The sequence below is a fragment of the Malaclemys terrapin genome, chromosome 5 (assembly GCF_027887155.1).
Source record: "Malaclemys terrapin pileata isolate rMalTer1 chromosome 5, rMalTer1.hap1, whole genome shotgun sequence".
NCBI lineage: Eukaryota > Metazoa > Chordata > Testudines > Emydidae > Malaclemys > Malaclemys terrapin.
The window spans coordinates 91,621,138-91,642,090 of record NC_071509.1 but is presented as its reverse complement, the minus strand read 5'-3'; the positions used below and the strand labels follow the sequence as shown (position 1 = coordinate 91,642,090).

The following is a 20,953-nucleotide window of genomic DNA, read 5'->3' as shown; positions in this document are numbered from 1 at the left end:
CCCAAACCACCAAAAAAGAAAATCAACTTTCTACTGGTGGTATCTGACTCAGATGATGAAAATGAACAAGTGTCGGTCCGCTCTGCTTTGGATCGTTATCAAGCAGAATCCATCATCAGCATGGACGCATGTCCTCTGGAATGGTGGTTGAAGCATGAAGATACATATGAATCTTTAGCGCATCTGGCACATAAATATCTTGTGACACCGCTACAACAGTGCCATGCAAACACCTGTTCTCACTTTCAGGTGACATTGTAAACAAAAAGCAAGCAGCATTATTTCTTGCAAATTGTAAGCAAACTTGTTTGTCTGAGCGATTTGGCTGAAGTAGGACTGAGTGGACTTGTAGGCTCTAAAGGTTGACATTGTTTTATTTTTGAATGCATTTATTTTTTTTGGTACATATTTCTACATTTGTAAGTTCAACTTTCATGATAAAGAGATTGCACTACAGTACTTGTATTAGGTGAATTGAAAAATACTATTTCTTTTGTTTATAATCTTTACAGTACAAATATTTGTAATAAAAAATATGAAGTGAGCATTGTACACTTTATATTTTGTGTTGTAATAGAAATAGATATAATTGAAAATGTAGTAAAACATCCAAAATATTTAATAAATTTCAATTGGTATTCTATTGTTTAACAGTGCAATTAATGATGATTAATTATTTTTTTTTAGTTAATCGCGATTAATCGACAGCCCTAGTATGAGGGCCATATGACGTGCCATTTGGGAAAATGGGAACTTAATGCTGCAGCAGGACTGGCCTAAGTGTTCAAAAATGTTTTGTTTTTTTAATTCAAGTTACAAAAATTAGTTCTTAATCCCCTCTTGCATTAAAACACAATAAAAGTTTGATTTATTCATTAAAATAGATGTTTTAAAACCATGTTTTAGCCAAAGTTTTTACAACCTTTTTCTATTTATCTAAAGTACTACATTTTTGCTCCCTGATGAAGGGGAAGTAACCATAGGCATGCGCAGCCCATTTCATTAGGGTGTGCACCCAGGGAGCCCCGCCCTAGCCCCGCCCTCTGACTTCCCCCCTCATAGCCCCCAACCCCCCCTGCTCCTTGTTCCCCCCTGATTACCCCCTCCTGGGACCCCTGCCCCTAACTGCCCCCCAGGACTCCACCCCCTACCTAAGCCTCCCTGCTCCTTGTCCCCTGACTGCCCCCCCACAGGACCCTACCCCCTACCTGTCCCCTGACCCTTATCCACACCCCCGCCCCCAGACAGACCCCTGGGACTCCCACGCCTATTCAACTGCTCCCCACCCCCTGACAGGACCTCCAGAACTCCCGACCCATACAACCCCCCCGCTCCCTGCCTCCCACAACCCCTCTCCACACCCCTGCCTCCTGACAGCCCCCCGCAGAACTCCTGACTCATCCAACCCCCCCAGCTCCTTGTTCCCTGACCACCCCCTCCAGAGACACCCCCCCATAACTGCCCCCCCAGGACCCTCCTTGCTCCCTGTCCCCTGACTGCCCTCACCCCTATCTACACCCCGCTCCCTGAGAGACCCCGGGACTCTCATGCCCCATCCAATCCCCTCTGCTCCCTGACTGCCCCCTCCAGGGACCCCTGCCCCTAACCACCACCCCCTATCCAACCCACCCTGTCCCCTGACTGCTGCCACCCCTTATCCAACCCCCCTGACCCCGGACCTCTTACCATGAGATAAGGCGCCTAGCCTCCCCGTGGAGCCAAACATTGCCCCGCGGGAGCGCACAGCCCCAGCCCCCAGAGCACTGCGCACGTGGCGGCATGGCTCATGGAGAGGGGGGAGCATGTCTGCCTCACCACGGAGCCCCGGCCCCCAGAGCGCTGTGCACAGCGGCATGGCTCCAGGGGAGGGAAAAAGGCGGGGGAGGAGCCGGTGGCTTGCTGCGTTCGGCCGGGCACTCCAGCCCGGGAGTGCGGACCCTGCAGCTCACCGCGCCAGGGAGTGGAGCCATTTGCCCACCCCTGCATTAGGGTGTGCCTGGGCACACCCCATGCGCATGCCTATGGTAGTAACTGACATTAACTTTGCTTGAAAGAGCTGAGTACTTAAGCAAGTTTGTAGAACCAACAACTGGACAGCCTCGTCAGCACTTAGATCTTCCACAACAAGCAACAGTTGGTTTATTTTTTAAACTAGTCTCAATAAATTCCAGGAAACAGTATTTTTCTACTCTGTCCGAATTCTGTCAATGGGATACATCTCAACCACTAATTCTAAAGGGTTAAGGAAGCAAATGCTTCCTAAAAATGTAGGCCAGATGTCCACATTAGAGCCTTCCTAGTAACACAGTTTAATCAAATGTCTGGACAGAATGGAGGATAATATACTGTTTTATCTTATCTCCTCCTCCTCCCCCCCGCAAAAAAATAAATTCCAATCAAACTACAAGTTTTAAACCTGATTTAATGTTCTAAAGTGCTAAATGTACAGTGTATCAAAACTTGACAAAGCCCTGCCTGGGATGACTTAGTTGGGAATTGGTCCTGCTTTGAGCAGGGGGTTGGACTAGATGACCTCCTGAGGTCCCTTCCAACCCTGATATTCTATGATTCTAATGCAGACATATCCAGACAACTGTAATACAGTTTGGAGGCTCAGATTCAGAAAGATCAAAAGGTAGCATTTTTAATTAAAATGGAAAAAGGTCTAGGAACATGAACAGGTAAAAACAATTAAAGACTTAAAGTGGATGTAAAGAATTGGTCCCCACAGCAGTAGTAGTGTAAGTAGTAATCTGAAATTTCATCTGTAAGAGAGAGAGAGAGAGAATTTGTTTTAAAATAAACAGTTTAATGTATTATGTTGTATAAAGGGATGAGGAGTTCTAAGCTTTACTCCACTGTTTACTATTCCCCTCCCTTTTAAGGATAACCATGAGCATTTATATGATAACTTTAAATAACTAAACTTCCTATCTAGCTTTATTTCTAAATAAATTATAAACAAACATACCAGCATCGTTGTCTTTCTAGCTCAATATTTTTCATCACATGGTAATCCTGGAGGGGCTTCTTTTCAGATCCCAGTTTTTCAGGTAGGTCTTCTACCTCCCCATGGCAACAATATTTTTAAAATTAAAACAGACATTCACTTTTTGCCACAAGGAGGATTTCTGATGTAATGCCAAAAGCAAAAAGGAGTTGTCATAGTTCACACTGAAGTCAAATGAAATCTCAACTTTTTTTTTTTTTTTTTTTTAAGTTGGGTTTCCTCTTGATTGTGATCTGATTGTTCTGTAAAATCTCAAACCCATACTCACTTATATTGGCACATTTAAAAACAAAAAACAAAAAAAACTGCATGCACACAACTGATTAGTTGCATTTGCCTTGAATTACCGGAAACATGATACGTATTAAGTATCAATGTGTTCTTAGTTTACCTAGTCTTTGAGAAGGACTTTGAGAATAAACATTTTGTTTATTCATTAGCGCAATATTTTTCAAAACAGCTTATTTAGTTTACTGCACAGCAAAAGGTATTTTAAACACAGCCTGACACTGTTTCTGAAGACTCAACATGTAATAGCAAACAAATCAGTGCTAACAATATTTTCATGTTAGCAGGATCAAACAAGGTTCAACAAAATATGTAACCAATTTTCCTGAAGTATTCCCAGAGATTTTTTTTGGTTGTATTTTTGAAATAACATTATTTTAGTGTTTTATCTTTACTTAGGATTGTCATAACAGTGTGGCATTTTACCAAGCATCCAGTATACCAAAAGAAATGTAGTGATGTTACATGAATATAAACATACTTCAGCAATGCAAGAATGGTAAATTAAGTTTGAGTGTTCTACTGTTATTAAGTCTCATAGACTTACTCATAGCCACATACATATTAGCATTCAAAATATATGTACAACTAGCAAAGAGATTTAGGTAAACTTTATTTCAGAGAGTGGCTACATTTTCTTAAATGGAAACAGCTACTGCTGCTACTAAGGGTGAACTTCAAAGGTTTTGCTGAAGGCTATACAGTTTAACAGTAACCACCACTGCATTTTAACAAAATATTAAGACAGCAACCAGGTCCCTGAGGATATGTCTACGCTGCAGCTGGGAGTGTGCCTACCAGCCAAGGGTAGAGAGACACGCTAGATCTATTTGAACCAGAGAGCTAAAAATAGCATACCTGGGTGGCTAAAGCCTGTACTGCAACATCTACACTGCTATTTTTAGCGCACTAGCTCAAGCAGAGCTAGCTTGTGTCAGTCTACCTGAACTGGGAGGCATGCTCTCAGCTGCAGCATAGCCATACCCTGTGAGTCTAAAGAAATTGGATTGTAGGCTCCCAGGTTCCTCCATTAGGGTGACATCACATCTATGGTAAATATAAGTTAAGAACTATTTCAGTCTAAGCTCTACATTCTGCCTTTGGAAGCTTACACAAGGCACCTACTGACTTCAGTGGGACTGCCATGTGTGCATCAAATTTAACCCTGTTACATTCTTAGAGTGTTCCTGTGGGATGAAATTTTTCTACTCTCAGTCAATTGGTGGATGTTTCTGGAATGTTCAGAAAAAAGTCATTTGAGCTGTTCTTAAATTTTTCAACACTATGAAATGCATGTCCCTTTTAAAAAATGAAGATGCTTGTTTGTTTTGTTTTGATTTTTTTAATACCCGATGATTTACGCTTGTCATGGACTGAATCCTTAATAAGAATTAGTATCTGATGTTTAAAGAAACTTGGTGTGGCCAAAAAAAAAAAAAGAAAAGAAAAGAAAAGAAAAGAAAAGAAAAAACCAAACCCAGACTGCTAGCATTAACTGACAGTTACACTATGGATTTCAATTCTTATGCTTTGTATAGTCGAGTCAATACTTATTTGAATCACATTCCTCAAATTTTCATCAAAAGCACTAGTCCTTGATGACTTTTTGCTAGAATAAACCCGCACCATAGGCTGTGATAGTACGACTGAAGCTTCACTGACAGACCCTTGCAAGGGTCCACACAAGCAGATCTGATGCCTGTGGCCTCTGTCTTGTTATCATTCCTCACTACATGGTACACAAGGTATAGACTTCAAATCCTCTCTCAAGGTTACAGTCTATTGTGTAAACCTCACTCTTAACCAGCCCATTATATTTGGTAAAAAGGAGATTGCCTCATATCACTGAAAACAAGGAATTTGTGTTTTAATCAGATGCTTGTGAACAGATTAGTTTCAAAGTGGTTCAGAGCTTTTAGGATATTTGTGCTGATTTACATCTTGTGTTACCCTACAGAAGTCAACAATTGCAATGGGTTGGAATCTGGCCCACTGATTGCATTAGGCACTCGGATACCACAGTGAGTACTACAGAAATAGCTACAGACAAGCTGTATAATATTCAGTAGTGCAGTTGTATAATGAAATCTGGACTTAATGCAATGTTTATTTTAAAGCCTGTATGAATTTTAAATATTGATTTTCTATCCTCTAGTACCAAAAAACATAATTGAATAATAAGATGATAAAACAAGTTCATTATACAGTGTATTCCACAACTGTACAAGTGATTTCTGTTAAACTTTACTCCTACAGTATTATGTTTAATTTTATCCAAAGAACTACTGTATATTTAATGGTCAACATATCACTGAGCAGTCTTCTTTGAGAAATCTGTACAATTACTAAGTTTAAATAATTTCAAAACACTAGTAAGAAATAACTTAATGTTTCAAATGTATTTGAAATATGCTCAGGCTAAATTATTCTGTCAATTTATAATACCTGAAGTTTTATGTCTAGCATGAAAAGTCAAACCACAATAGTTGTACTCCTGGTTCAAGTACATCAGCATAACTTAAATACATGCTCCTTGGGAAGCCAACATGTACTCTTTCTTTTACTCTTTAAATTATTATAGACTAAATGCTAATTTAATAATAAGTCATCTAATAAGTGCTTTCCTTGTTATTTAATGTATTGTGTTTATCATTTAGATGCCTGCTTTATCATTCAGTTTTGTACACAGTACCGGTCACCAACTCCTGCAAGCAGCTATTTTCCACTCAAAGCCCCAAATCCTATCCCCTGCACAAAAACATTCCCAAGGTTACAGCTTACTGCATCTCACTAGTTACTCTTACAGGTTACCACCTTCGATCTACCCTTCTTCCACTGCAGCAAGTTTCCCAGGCCCTGTACACCAGTATTCTGGAAGAAGTACCTATGCTTACCTTAACCTTGGATGTGTACATATGCCTAACAGAAAAGGTTAAATGACAACAATACTTAACAGATTTTCTTTACATAGATTTGTCAAACTTGTATGTCTTGACTTAATTACATGAATTAAATTTTGAGGAAGCTAGTTATTGTAAATATTATCATCAAGTTACAATCATTGGCCTATATGCATCTTAATGGGCTGATATACCCTTTGGAGCAGCTGCCTGAGGAAACTAAGGCCCAGATTCTCAAAAGGTATTTATGTACCTAACACCTACTGATTTCATTGGAAGTTAGTGAGTAAATATCTTTGCGCATCTGGATATAAGTAACTTTGCTTTTACTGATCTACTTTAACACATCAGGGCCCTAAGTTTATTCCCACTTAAGTTAATGGAAAGACTCCCATTGACTTTAATGGGAATTGCATAGGACCCCAGGTCAGGATCTCTTCTTATGGGTGAATATAAAGTCACATTCTTCTGGGAGTGCTGGCCCTGAACTCATAGGAGGAAGGGGGAAGAAAAGTTCATAAACGTTTAAAAAAAAAAAAAAAAAAAGTCTACCTGTTTCCACAGTTTCAGTCTCAATTTCTTGTTCCTCTGCTACATCTTGCATCAGGTAAGTTTCATCATCATAAACCAGGACTTGAGCAGCATAACCCTGCTCTAATCTCGCACTAGGAACTGGTTCCACAATCACTGCTGGGTATTCAGAGACTGGCTTATTTTCCTATAGGGAGAGAAAAAGCCAAAAATATTGAACCACCAAATCTAAACTAATGCCTTCCCCTTCTTCTCTATTGTTTTATATATATTTTGTGGAATACCAATACAAAATATTTGTAAAAAGTTTTTTTTTGTGGGAGTTAAGGTAAAACTTTTAAAACAAAATTAAAAATAAAGGACCTATCATGAAATAAGAAATACTACCAAATCACATCATCAGGATTTAAATATAAAACAAGCTAACAGCAGAGTTTTAAAATATTCCTAATGTGAGAATAAATTTATTTTCCATGAGAATGTTGGCAAAGTGTTACGTTTTTCAGTAAAAAAAATTCAGATCTGAGAAGTAATTCTCTCTCTCCACACCCAAAGAATTTACATGAATCAGTTTTAGACACAATGTTTCTTTTCTAGTAGTGTACCTGTTACACCACACATATGTCTCTGGCCCCTATCCTGCCAACACATATTCACATGCTTAGCTTTAAGCATCAGAGTGGTCACAATGAAGTCACCTGAACTACTCAGATGTTTAGAGGTAGGCACATATAGAAGTGTTACATACTTAAATCCTGAACCTGCAAACATACTTAATGAGCCAAATTCTTCTTAGTGGTGGTGCACAGGTATAACTGAGTGGAAAATCTGATTAATTATGAACACTATACACAAATTTATTGCAAACCATACGACAGTAACACACCTCGTTGCTTAACAATACAAAATATGATGATTTAAAAAGTTTTTGGAGCTGGCTAATTTAAAAAGCCTCTGGTTTGCTCTCTTTATATTATACAAATATCTAGAGATATCAAATAGGAACCCAAAACCCTTGTTTAAACTTTTAAAAATGCATTTTATATACAATTCTGCAGTATGGCAGACAGTACAACTCTCCATTTCTTCTCTGCGATAAGAGGATATCTAATAAAGGATAATTTTAAAATTGACTAATATCCTGCTCTCTTCAGCAACTTCTAACCTATTTTACAAAGCAAGTTTATAGTAATGCTTGTTTTTTACATACACAGTGATATGAAGTTTGTGGCAAATAAGTTCTATACAGATTTCTAACCTCCTGATTTTCTACTCCACTGTTGTCAAACTCCAGGCCAGAACCTCCACTGTCAACCACTGCTGATGTCATGGTGCATTCCCTGAAGGAGCTTTGAAAGTTGTTAGTGATCCCAAAGACAGTAATGCTGAAAACCTAAGGTACCAGAGGCTTAAATTCTGTATCCAAGTAGCATGTATCCAGAACACCAGGTTTTTTGTACTGCTAATCAGAGATGCTGAAAAACAAAACAATTTGAGAGAAAGGTATAAAAAAAAGGAAAATACAAGTTTTGTAAATTCTCAGTTTTGCATTGTTTAAATTTACATTCAGTGCCTTTAAATTGTTACTACTGTCTTCATCAAGAGGGCACCAGGGAGCACTCTACTTCAGACACAATGCACTGACCTTGATAGCTCTTCAACACTCTGAACAAGTAGTCATTTACCATCACAAAACAGTATTTCCATACCAGCTTTTAATGCTGAGGGAATAAAGTTTAACTTTTAGTTCCCTGCAATTGACATCAATAGTTTTACATTTACCTTAACTGTTCACTGTCACTATCTACTGATTTTCTGTCCTTAGCACAATGGAAACATTCTCTCCGGAGTCCTTGAAAACCAGAGGTTCAATTCTTTTGGAGCTACTTGCATGCATCCAATCAAATATAGTTTTAGAAAGTTAATTTACTGGACATGTAACAGTTAGAACAAATATTTAATATGATTTTTCTATATTTTTTTTTCTTTACTGTTTCCCAATACAAAGGAAGACATTGTAAGGTGAACTGATTTTGTAGAAAATGTTATGATTTTGTTGCATGATTCTGGGAAGGAACCAAATATATCCTACTGCTCTGGAAAGTTTTAAGAGATGATTTGTGACTTCAGTAAATACTGTGATCCAAATCCTCTGGTTTGGCTAACCTATGCTGAGCATAAATCAAGATGAACAAAGGTGGTTTGAAGACATTTTTACAGTCCTTGGAGTCTGAGGCAACCAGGTACTGGTCCACTTCTCAGTGCAAGGTAGAATAGCATTCAGGCTACTTATTTTACCATGTGTCAGCTGCCAATAGCATCTACTAGCAATTCCTCCATGCCAAGAAGGAATGACTCTATTCCACCTGAGAATTCTCTTATGCAGCTAGAATCCTCCAGTGGGTGGAGCCACTGGATTTAGTGCTGCTTTGTATTACTCAAGTGATACAAAGAAGCCCTATCACTCCATAGAGCTAGGTCTAGTGTGTGTGTTTCCCTTAAATTATTATGATATCAATAATCAAACCCTTACTAAATACATAAACAAAATTCTCTGACATGGGAAGAACACAGACTGCCTGGTTAGGAAAACGGATCTTACCAAGTCACCAAGCATTTAATCTCTCACAGAAGACATCTGACAGCATTAAAAATACGGAATTACCAACTCCCTCCATTTATTAATTTCCATACAACATTTTTAAAGATTAGTAGTGAGCAATTACGGGAATTAAAGATAGATAAGGAACATTGTATTCAGGTGCAATTACATCTCAAATGGAGGATGAGAATTTTTTTTAAGTGCCTCTGAAAAAGTGAATAGATTAAAAGTAGGATTCAGAGGTCATTTGACATGGATTGCATCAATTTTTGAGTATTTAAGGTTATGTCTACGTGGAGGATTTGCTCACTCTACTGTTGTTACTCTATATCAGTGGTTCTTAAAACTTTTGTACTGTTGACCCCTTTCACATAGTGCGACCCCCCCTTATAAATTAAAAACACTTTTTTATATATTTAGCACCATTATAAATGCTGAAGGCAAAGCAGGGTTTAGGCTGAGAGCTCATGACCCCCCCCCCATGTAATAACCTCGCAATCCCCTGAGGGGTCCCGACTCCCAGCTTGAGAACCCCTGCCCTAGAGCCAATGCATCTGCAGAGAGCCCTAGCAACAGCAGAAGCACTAGTCTCAACTGACCAGAATTTTTAGAACTGTGTCACCTAACTAGGCTCAGAGAGGGTCTAGATGACAACAGCAGTAAAGACACCAGTGAGTGGGTCTACATAAGTGGAGCACTGGTTTGCCCCATTAATATTCACCAAGTACTGATATGGGGGAGAGGCAAATATATAACAAATTAGAGTCCAGATAGTTATTTGAGATACTCAACAGGAAGACAGTTATCTCAATTTTTTAAAAAAATGTTTCCAATTTTTCAAACTTTATCAGGGTAGGTTTTTTGATTCTGGGCATTTTTTTTTTTAAATTATCTATATACAACTATGTCTTTCTCACTGATATTTATCAAAGACTAGTCCCTACCTGTGAAAAAAAATCTAATCTACACAAATGCAGTGCTCAAACAGGTGTATAGTGTACTCAACACCTAATAAAGTATGAAAGAAGATACATACTTATTAACTTCTACTAACAACATTGTTTGACTTTAATACAGTTAAATACTAAATTACTCCTAAACATAAATTAATGCATTAGCCTTAACATGTGTTTCTAGGATATTGTAGATGGGAAGTCAAAGTTTAAGGCCAGAAGGGACCACCAGATTATCTGATCTCCTGTATATCACAGGCCACCAACACCACCTGAACATTAAACCAAACAACTGAAATGAGACCAAAGTATTAGAGCTCACAGGAGACTAGACTATTCAGTGACCAGCTCTTTTTTTTTTTTTTTTTTCTGTGCCCCATCTGCTATAAGAGGAAACATTTCTACTTTAGAATTTGTTCTTAATCAGTCCTATAACAAATAAAGTTTCATATCTCAGTTATATAGTCAATAATATCAAATTCATACAGGTATGAAAATGTATAACCTCCATTTTTGTAAATTTCTTTAATCAAAATTGAGATTAGAATTTTGTTTCTGAAGAACTGTTATCTTAAAATAGTCTTATAAATGTTACTATTGTTCATATCCAATCTTCCCAAAGGAGAAATAATCTGTATTCATAAACCACGCTGCAAACACAGTGTTTATTGCTTCAAGATGCAAGCTTTTGCTGTTTACTTAGATTAACGTATCTTCTTTTCTACCGCTTTGAACTCAAACACAAAAATTCAAATCTGGTCTCTACTGCTAGTAATAGTGTAGAAAGCACAAATTCTTAGGAACTTGAGATGCGTGGCATGGGCTTGTTCTGAACTCAATTATCTTGTAAGTAACTCCATTAAAATCAATGCCCTGTAGGGGAGATCAAAATCTGGCCTAAGGCCTTAGACTTTATTCCATTTTCAGTATAATGCCATCCATACAAAAACCCGATAGAGTCACACAACAAAGTTAGTTCTGCAAAGACAACAGACAGAACTACAATAAGGTGCTGGACACCTTGGTATGAGCTGCTGATAGATCCTCAACCCCATTGGGATGGGACCCTAATCATATCAGTAAACTAAGCAAGACTGTGCTAGTGATTTTGCTCCATTTTCATGGAGCAGAGTATAAATACTTCACCACACTTGGATAAAAAAAAAATTGAGAACTTATTCTGATGTCAGTGTTCTGAGTAATTAATCTTAACTGAAAACTAAATAATAGAATTCTTTCTGGAATAAGAATTTTTCATATTTTTCAGTAATTTATGTAATTATTATGGCAACAAAAATATGGCAAAATAATTACAGCATAGAGAAATATTCCAAAACAAGAGAACAGCAATATTTCAGTTGTTTTAAAATAAATAAATAAATATTTTTCCTTAAATGGACAGTGAACTTGAAGAAAAAAACGTGCCTAAACATGTTTCACCTACTGTAATAACAATACCCACTATTACTGTAATTTAAAAAAAAATTCAATGCTTGATTTGTATTTTTGACAGCACATTGTGCATAGTCAGTTTCACTGGTTCCCTGGATAGTCAGTCTTTCCTTTTGTGAAGAAGAGGTGAGCCTCCAACACACAAGCAGTCTCCACTGGGGCCATGCACATCTCTTCACCACCCAGGTTCTGTGAATATAAAATGTGCCATATCCCCACCTGTCTTTCGGCTCCTTCACTATTCAGAAATCCTTAACTGAGCATTTTGAAAAAGTGGCCAAAGTGGATGAAAAGTGGATCCATTAATGCAGTCCTCTAGGAGAACTACATTTACTAGGTAAACAACCATTTTTAACTTTTCTAGAATTTCCTGTATGGATCCACACTTGGGAGATTAAGAAGCAATAGCGACCCTCAAGGAGGGGTCTGAGTTTGAAATTGATTGATCTGGGCATCAGATCAAAAAGCCAAATTGAGGAAGCAATGCCATGTAAAGGTACACCTCTACCTCGATATAACGCCACCCGATATAACACGAATTCGGATATAGCGCAGTAAAGCAGTGCTCCAGTGGATCAAAGCAAGTTCGATTATAATGCGGTTTCACCTATAATGCGGTAAGATTTTTTGGCTCCCGAGGACAGCGTTATATCCAGGTAGAGGTGTGTATATATAGAGCGCCAAATAGAAACTTTGCATATTTCAAATGACACATGTATCATGAAGACATGCCATAAATCTAGTTATTTGTATTAATTTAGTGCCAAGAAATCCCAGTCATGGACCAAAACCCCAGTGCTGACGGTACTGTAATCCCTCACAGGTGACTGAACAGCTGCCAAGTTCTAGCAATCAAGAATACACATTTGGACAATGTAAATTGGGATACTGACCCCACTCTTTTCCTTCTATGACATAAGTAGTCTGGGGGACTTCTAGATTGGTTTGGTCCTAATTAAATAACTAGGGCCCTTCTTAAGATGCACCTCCCCTGGCTGTCAATAAGGTGAGGGAAGAGGAGGAGAAATGGCAATGGCCTGAGCGTGATGGTCTCTGGTTTCCGTCTCAATGAGAAATTCAGGGGGAAACACAGGACCACCTTATTCTTATTGAACACAGTGTACACAGAAATCACTCATCAGGCCCTGGATCTCACTAGCCCTTTCCTGGGTTAATTTATAGGTATGATGAATGCCATCTTCAGAGAGACAGTAGGGAGAATAGTGAATGAACAGTCAAGTTGATAGACAGATTTGACTGTTTTAAATCAAGTAGAGAGACCAAAATTAAGAGACTACAGGACTGTTGCATATCTATCCATTTCTGAGCTGGCCTGATGAAGATTTTTTCCATTTCATTAAGACAAATTTTCTTGTAGAACACTTCTTGCTTTTCAATAGAATTTTTGGACCTCAACAGAACACTCAATCTAGTGACCCCACCAATTCAGAAACTAAATTGTCAGCCTGTGACTATGGCTCCAAGAACAGAATCTCATTCCATCCCTGAGATAAAAGATCTGGTAGACTGGGAAGCAGGACTTAAGGCTCCAATACGAGTTCCACAAAGTTACAGAACTCAGACTGTCAAGCCCAGGACAGGGATATTAACAGCAGAAAACTCTGTCCTGTTTGGCTTTCTGAACAATAAGGGTCAGAGGGACTGTGCAGAGCAATTTCTGTCCTCCACCTAGGAGAAAGGCACCTATTACAGATGCTGGATCCTGCCTATCCCTGAAACAAAGATGGGGGGATTTTGGTATTTTCCTAGCTGGTTTACAGATCTAGTTGAGGCCCTGCCCCATTTACAGAACATATAACAAAACTAATTTCTGAAAACTCATCCCCTAGATTATAATTTCTGCTCTTGATGGAGAGCTATCAAGGTGACCAGATAGTCATTATTTTCCTCCCAAATCAAAATCACTGGGGATGGCTGCTACTAAAGACCCTAGAGTCAGATGTGGGTAAAAGTACTCAAAACTTTCTAAGGAACCTTATATTAATGGTTTGCCTTCTTTGAGACAGGAGGCAATAAAGAGCCCACACATTCCATCTCCTCTATTACTAACCACTCAGTCTGTAACTACAGCTACGGAGATGCCAAATTGGGAGCATACGATTAAAAGCTAGATCATTTTCTCAGAATGATTCTCAATCTTTTCAATCCCAAGACCACTCCAAGACCCTCCTCATCTAGCCAGAGCTCCACTTTCTATTTAACAATATGGGGAAAGCAGGGTGATTGCAGTGCCCTAACACCTGTTCAAAACTCCAAGGCTGAGAACCCCTGCTTTAAAGGATAGGCATCTAAGTAGAGGAGAATTCTGCCTATTCCTCTTTAGAGATCAGCCTCCTGGCTCTCACTCCCGAAGACTGAGAAGGTCACAAAAGCCAAACAATGCCAAAGGCTCATGGCTCCATAAGAAAAAGGTGGTGCAGAAGGTTTATAAGAGTCCAAAGAACCTCTAGAGATACAATTCAGACAGGGTAAATGCTGGTCCAGGATAAAAATTGTGTTGAATTCAGACACAGTGCAGCCAGAAAGATAAGGCAATGCCTAATTACTCAGGTGTGTGCGCCAAAGCCTAAAGTGGAGTAAAAAGGGGAAAATCCATGCTAGAGTCTATGGAGGAGGAAGATGACAAAACCACTGTAACTAATATCAACAAAGCCACAACCGGCTTCAGCTCCCCGATCTTCCTGGTTTACAGAGTATCAGCAACACTGAAGCTCCCAGAGCCCTTGGTATCAAGAATACTAACATTGAGGCATCACACCTCCTTGGTAACAGAAAGCAGCTAGGAGAATGACTTGGTACCATGCCTTCTGTGACCGGAAAATAGGAATGGGCATGGGAGAAACACCTGTTTCCAGAGCCATCCCTTGGGTAGGGTGAATCGGGGCGACTACTCCAGGCCTCGCGCTTTGGGGGGCCCCGCCGGCTGGTGCGATTGGCTGATGCAGTCGGTCCCAGAAGAGACTAATCCATCACTTCTGCCCCAGGCCCCACACCCCCATAGGGATGGCCCTGCCTGTCGCACTGTACCTCTTCAGCTTCTCCCTCTTGCCATGAAATGCTGAGTCTAGATGCCAAGAAACTGAGTTGGAGTTGCAAGCCCATTTAGCTGGGCTCAGCATCAAGGAGCTGCTGGCACTGACCTTTACACTCCTCATAGACAAAGACGAGACTGTGATCTTTGTTACTTTTGGTGGTCCAAAAAACACTTCTGGCAAGTAGATGAGTCTTCCGAGACTAAGGCTACTTGTCACAGATGGTGTCAGATGCTAAGTACCAGACTCAGTCAACTAGGCCTATCTAGTTATATTTATGGTCCACATCACTATAGTATCCGAGCATCTATCCACAGGCATTTGAGACAGCCCTAATAATCTTTTGACTACTGTTGGAGAAGATGAGAAATTTAGCAAGTCTAAACACTAGTCTTCTCCCAGTCACTGAAGTCAATGAATTATCAGTGACCAACATCACTGGGTCACATAAAGCCCAAGGCTTTCAGTCTACCCTGGTAGCCATGATTCTACTTGGCAACAGACCACTAACAAGGCCTAATCAGCCCAATAGAGCAGAAAAACAGAAGAAAAAAGGAGACTAAGAGGGATGGACCCTGAACGACACAGGTACTTCAAAACTGGGTTGTTGGGTTTAAAAACAAAAACAAACCACACAATCTAGACAAAAGCAGTGCTTAGAAGGGCAGAAAAGGAACAGCAGCAGCAACAAATAAATTAAACAAAGGAAGCTTTAAGGATACTGAGCTGTGCTCAGATATCTGCTCCTGCAGGAGAGAGAAGGAACTTAGGGTAGTTGAAACATTAACCTCTTTTATACCCAGAGTGTGGGAGATGGATTTTGATAGGTGCCCATATGGATGAAGTCAGCAGAAATGTACTATACTACTTTTCAAAACAGCAGCAAAGCCTTCCACAGATGCAATACAGAGGATGGGGCAGTCAGCTAGGAAACTAAATTACCAGTAGTTACAAATTCAGGCCCAAATCCTGCACTGGAATCCACTAATCCAGACCCCTGGAAGAGTCTCTTTACCTGTAACAGGATTTCACATCAGCAAAGGGGCCCAATTTAACAAATATAGTGGCTTCTGTATCTCAGCAAATTTTCACTATTACTCTCTGCTACACCTGCTATAATTAAAGTACTTATGTGAGATTTTTCCCCAGATGATATTCAAACCCTGGTTTTAAAAAAAAAAAAAAAAAAAAAGGCATTTGCAGATGAAAATTGAATCATTGTTACTCCTTGTCATTTGCTGTGAAATTCAGAGTCATTACCCAGAAAGAGAAGATTAAGGGTATGTCTTCACTACCAACATTAAAGCGCTGCCTTTAACGTGGCTGTGTAGTCGCAGCATCAGCGCTGGGAGAGAGCTAAAAAAAACCCACCCCCACAAGGGGAGTGGCTCCCAGCGCTGGTGCACTGTCTACACTGCCACTTTACAGCGCTGAAACTTGCATCACTCAGGGGGGTGTTTTTCACACACCCTGAGCAAGAAAGTTTCAGCACTGTTAAGTGGCAGTGTAGACGAGGCTTTAGATTCAGGCACAGATCTTCAGTTACAGTTGCTGAACACCCACCACTACTGCTTAAGCAGGGGATGCAATGGTGGTCTTTGCAATCCTTGGTCCAAGGCCATCTGTCCGCTGGGTCGGTCCTTCAGTGAATTCAGAACAGCCCAATGAATTGCCAAATTATACCAGTTGCCAGTCCCAACTTGCTAATATACCCCACACCAGAAGCTCTATACTACCAATGGATCCCCCTGCATTGGGGTAATCTTTCTGTGGCCAGTTACATAGGAATTGCCATAGTGTATCAGACTACCAATCTGTCTCATCTAGTAACCTGTCACTAACAGCGGCAAGTACTAGCATCTTCAGAGAAAGATGCAGGAAACCCTGCAGTGTAGGCAGAGTTTCCTCCAAAATCTCAGTAGTTAGAGGTCAACTCAAGCTCTGAGCCATGAGGGTTTCTATCCCCTGTAAAACTTTTTTTTTTTGGGGGGGGGGGTCAGTATTTATCATTATCACTGGATATTTTTGTTATCCATACCAATGACTAATCTCTTTCCAAAACCTGCTAAACTCTTGGCCTCCATTATGTTGTGTGGCAGCAAGTTCCACAGGTTAATTGTGTACTGTGTGAAGTTATTTCCTTTTAAGTGTTTTGAGTTTGCCACTTGGCAATTTCATTGAATGTCCCCTAGTTCTTACTTTCTTAGATAGATCTAAAGCTTTGATTCACTCTACCTTTTCTACCCTATTCATTATATTGTATGTTTTTATCATGTCCCTCATATCTCCTAAGGTAAATAATCCCAATCTTTTCATATGAGAGTTTTTCCATGCATTGACTAAAACTTTCTCTGAACCCCCACTTCAGCAATATTCTTTTAAAAAATTCTCTAAGTTGTTTTGGCATCCGCAGTGTGGTACAAAATGGCCATATCATAGCATTTAGGCCTATACTGCTTAGAGGAAAAGAAACACCTTTGAAACAACATACTAATAATCAAGTGTTTTCTGCATTTCAGATTTTCATATACCAGAATATCTACATTTGTGTCCGAATCCTGCTTTCATGCCCTTTGTCTTGACGAATTATCATATCAACATAGAACTTTGAGACTGTGTGTGCATCAAGAAATACCTAATAACTAAATCTGATGTTATGATCCAAATTTACTGTAGCACCAACAGTGGGAATACTAAATTTAAATTCTGAACACCACTCAGCATACATTTAAAAAGTTGACGGTTATCTGGCACAACAAGGACATAATACAGTATATCCTCTGGAAACAAGTAGTATTCCACAAAAATGAGGATCTTTAGACTGCTTTAAAAAGTTGTTGTTGCTGCTGTTCTATGTTAAAGGGGTAAAATAGTTAAATAGTATTTGTGGAGGACATGGCAGTGACTAGTCATAGGGAGGGACTAGGAAATGAGGAATTAATTAAATTATGTTAATAAAAACTTTAAAGGGGCTTAAGTAAAAACAAATACAAAATTGATAAATTTTAATATATTTTACAAAATATTAATATATACAGTTATATATAAGCAAGAGTTCAAAAAGAACATAAATAGACAATCTTAGAAATGAGCCATGATAGTTTAAAAACAACAATACTTAATTAATGTTACAATAAGAAAAAAGGATTAGGGAACGGACGGTGACAGAAAATAAATGTTTTTTAAAAGTAAACTTGGGTAATGGCTACCAGCTAACCAGCCATCATAGGGCAAGCTAAGGCTGCCATCTTACTTGGCCCATCCTATGTAAACAGGAGAACATTTCTATAATATTTTTCTAATACTCTTTCAAGTTACTATACAAACGTGTAGATGTTCATATTTATCAGACTGGCAAGTAACCTAGAATAGGTATTTTCATGAAAGTAGGAAACTAAACACACAAAGATTCCTGAGGCTATGTTTATACTGACAGCTAAAGAGAACTGCCATCATGCCTGGCTGGGAATCTCCCCTCCCCTTCCAGGATCTGAGCCTCTGGTGATGACTCCCTAACATTTGTGTTTAGTAGGTCATCTAAACGACAGGACGGGAATCCCCATGAACAGCACCACCATAAAACCAAGTAAATAAATAAATTATTATTTATAATAAGTAAGACACATCAAAGAGCTAGAGCAGCACAGGAACTAAATCACAGGGAAAAACACAGACTAGATGGTCTCAGTTACTGCGCTCCTACCCTGGAAAACATTCGTGTGTGGACTGCAGGCTGATTCACGCCGCTGTTCTCAACAGAGATGAAAAACACTTCCAAGCCACCAACTCCTCCGCCCAGCACGCACACACTCACTGTTTAAAAACTGACTCCCAGAACTAGTAACACACAATCCACAGCTACTCACAGCCACGAAGAAAGGCAAATGTGATTATCAAACCCTCTGCCTGAGTGACGCTTCCCCGAGGAGTTACACGCAACGCCGAGCAGGGAAGGGAACGAGTAAATACACATGAAACTGAAAGTGCAGGCTCCTGCGGGGGAGGGGATGGTGTTGGTGTAACGCCGACAGCTCATTCGCCAAGGACCGATTCAAACTGCTCCATTTCAGTCCGCTCGGCTGCAAAGCAACACGATGGCCTCAGTCAACCCCAGCACGGAGCGGGCAGGCTGTTGCCTTGCAGATCGCCCCTGCTCTCCGGAGACGTCTCCCTCGAGCCTGTTTATTTGCACAGCACCGAACTGCGTGAGTGAGAGCGGAGCAAGTCCCCCCGCCCCCGGCTGACAGCCCTTCCGCGGTGGTAAATACCTACAGCACCTGCCCCCCGCCCCCCATTATCTCCTATTACTCCGCTGGGGGAGGAAGCCGGGGCGCTGCCTGGGCAGGTCCTTGTTCCTGCCCAGGACACTCGCCCGTAGCGGGGGGTTTACCGAAGTCTCGGGATAAACAGCGGCGGGGCGAAGCACATCCCAGCCTTCCCCCGGCCGGCACTCCCCCCGGCCAGGGCGAGGTAACAGCCCGGCCCCGCTGGAGAGGGCCACAGAGAGACCGCGCCGGGAGCCGGCTGGGCTCAGCCAGGCACCCATCGGCCACCTGAACCGGCCCCTCCATCCCGCCCGCCACGCAGAGCGGGGGGAAGGACTCGCCCGCCCGCACCCAGGCCGGACTCGCCCCCGAGTCGCTGCTGCCAGGTCGCTGTGGCCAGAAGAGCGGAGCGGAGGTGGCAGGGTCCGGCCCCCTGGCGCACACGGGGAGGAGGCGGCAGCAACACCCCTTCTCGCCTACCTTGTTCGTGTGTCAGGGGCTGGCGTCACGTCACCCGGTCTCCCCTAGGCCGAGATCCCGCAGCCGCCCGGAGCCTGAGAGCCGGGGCCTCCCCAGCAGTAGCAGCCGCCCCGGGGGGTGGGAGGGGGCTTGGCCAGTGTAACAGCAGAATCTGCCCTGCCTCAGAACGTGCCCCTTTCCCTTCTGCACATGCTCGCACTCCGAACGGGGCCCCAGCGAGCATGCGCACAGCCTCCGCACATGCCCACTGGCGACGTGAAGCTGCTGCCCGCACCCTTTGCTCTCTAGGGCTCCAGTCTCTGGCCAAGGGAACGCCCGCAGAGGGGCCGGGGAGCCGAGCGGGGGAGGAGCAGGCAGGAGGGATGGAGCGGTGAGCACCCAGCAGCTCGCGGGAGTCCGGCCAGATGGGTGTGTGGCTGGGGAGAGGAACAGATCAGGGGAGTGGGGGCGAAGGAGCAAATAGGGGGCTGGGAGGATGAAGGAAGAGGTCGGGGTAGGTGTTTAGGAAGCAGGAGTGGATCGGAAGGAGAGGAGGAACAGATGGAATTGGGGGACGGAGGAGGCTGGAGCAGATCTTGGTAAGAGAGCAAAAATTGGTTTCGGGGGGAGGGGGGGGAAACAGATCAGGGATCCGAGGAGAGAACTGGAGTGGGGGACAGTGAGGCAGATTTTGGAGAATGAGGGTGATGGAAGAGATCAATGGGGTGCAGAGGTGGGTGAGCAGATGTAGGTTAAGGGAAGGAGGAGCAAAGCAGGGAGAATATAAGAATAATAAAAGGATTTTATTGGATTTGGATGGTCATTACTGGAACAGAAAGAATCTAGATTGACAGAGAAAAACTAAATAACAAGTATTCAGTGTCCCCAGTATGCTTGAGCAGTTTGCTCATTGCTGTGATTACTTAATGATCTGTGTATTGATGTCCATGATTTCCCCTGAAGATTACCCAGAATTATATATGATTTCTGTTCTGAGAACTTTATAATCTACATTGTCAGTTAAAACATAATAAAGTGTCTCACTTTTAAGTGACTTTCAAATTAGATTTTGCTGTGGATTTTTTTCTTTCTGTATTTCCATACTTATTCGTTTTTATTTATATTGGGTGATATTTCTAGTCAGATATTTTCTCTCTTAAATTAATAGCCCTCTGTTTTCAGAAGTAAAAAAAAACTTTTAAATTTCAGTAAGTACCTATCATAAATATTAATAGATCATAAATTGTCTTGCTGAAGAAGTACTTTGGCTTTTCCTTCCAACTATTTTTGCAAAAAAAAATCAGTAAACATGTTTTGTTCTGGTAATGTGTAATATTATAACGTGTTGTTGTTTCTTTGTTTTGTATAGTTGCCTTCTGTAACAACATCATATTAATGGAAATGGAGATGTACTGGTAAATTGAATTATATCAATGTAAA

At 41.0% G+C, this 20,953-nt stretch overlaps 1 protein-coding gene across 4 annotated transcripts in view; it reads right to left on the bottom strand.

The window, feature by feature from the left end:
• ELF2 (E74 like ETS transcription factor 2) overlaps positions 1–19,908 on the bottom strand; it is a 60,386-nt gene extending 40,478 nt beyond the window's left edge. Inside the window, exons 1-3 of one of the 4 annotated variants that reach the window (XM_054029734.1) lie at positions 19,535–19,908; positions 7,988–8,204; positions 6,751–6,916 (exon numbers count right to left, since the gene is read on the bottom strand). In XM_054029734.1, coding sequence (XP_053885709.1) covers positions 6,751–6,916; positions 7,988–8,059 — 238 coding nt within the window. In that variant the 5' untranslated portion in view covers positions 8,060–8,204; positions 19,535–19,908. Of the gene's footprint in view, positions 1–6,750; positions 6,917–7,987; positions 8,205–18,492; positions 18,632–18,655; positions 19,124–19,179; positions 19,492–19,534 lie in introns of those variants that run through there. The other 3 variants (XM_054029736.1, XM_054029735.1, XM_054029737.1) reach the window with 3 other exon arrangements.
• Positions 19,909–20,953: the final 1,045 nt, after the last annotated feature.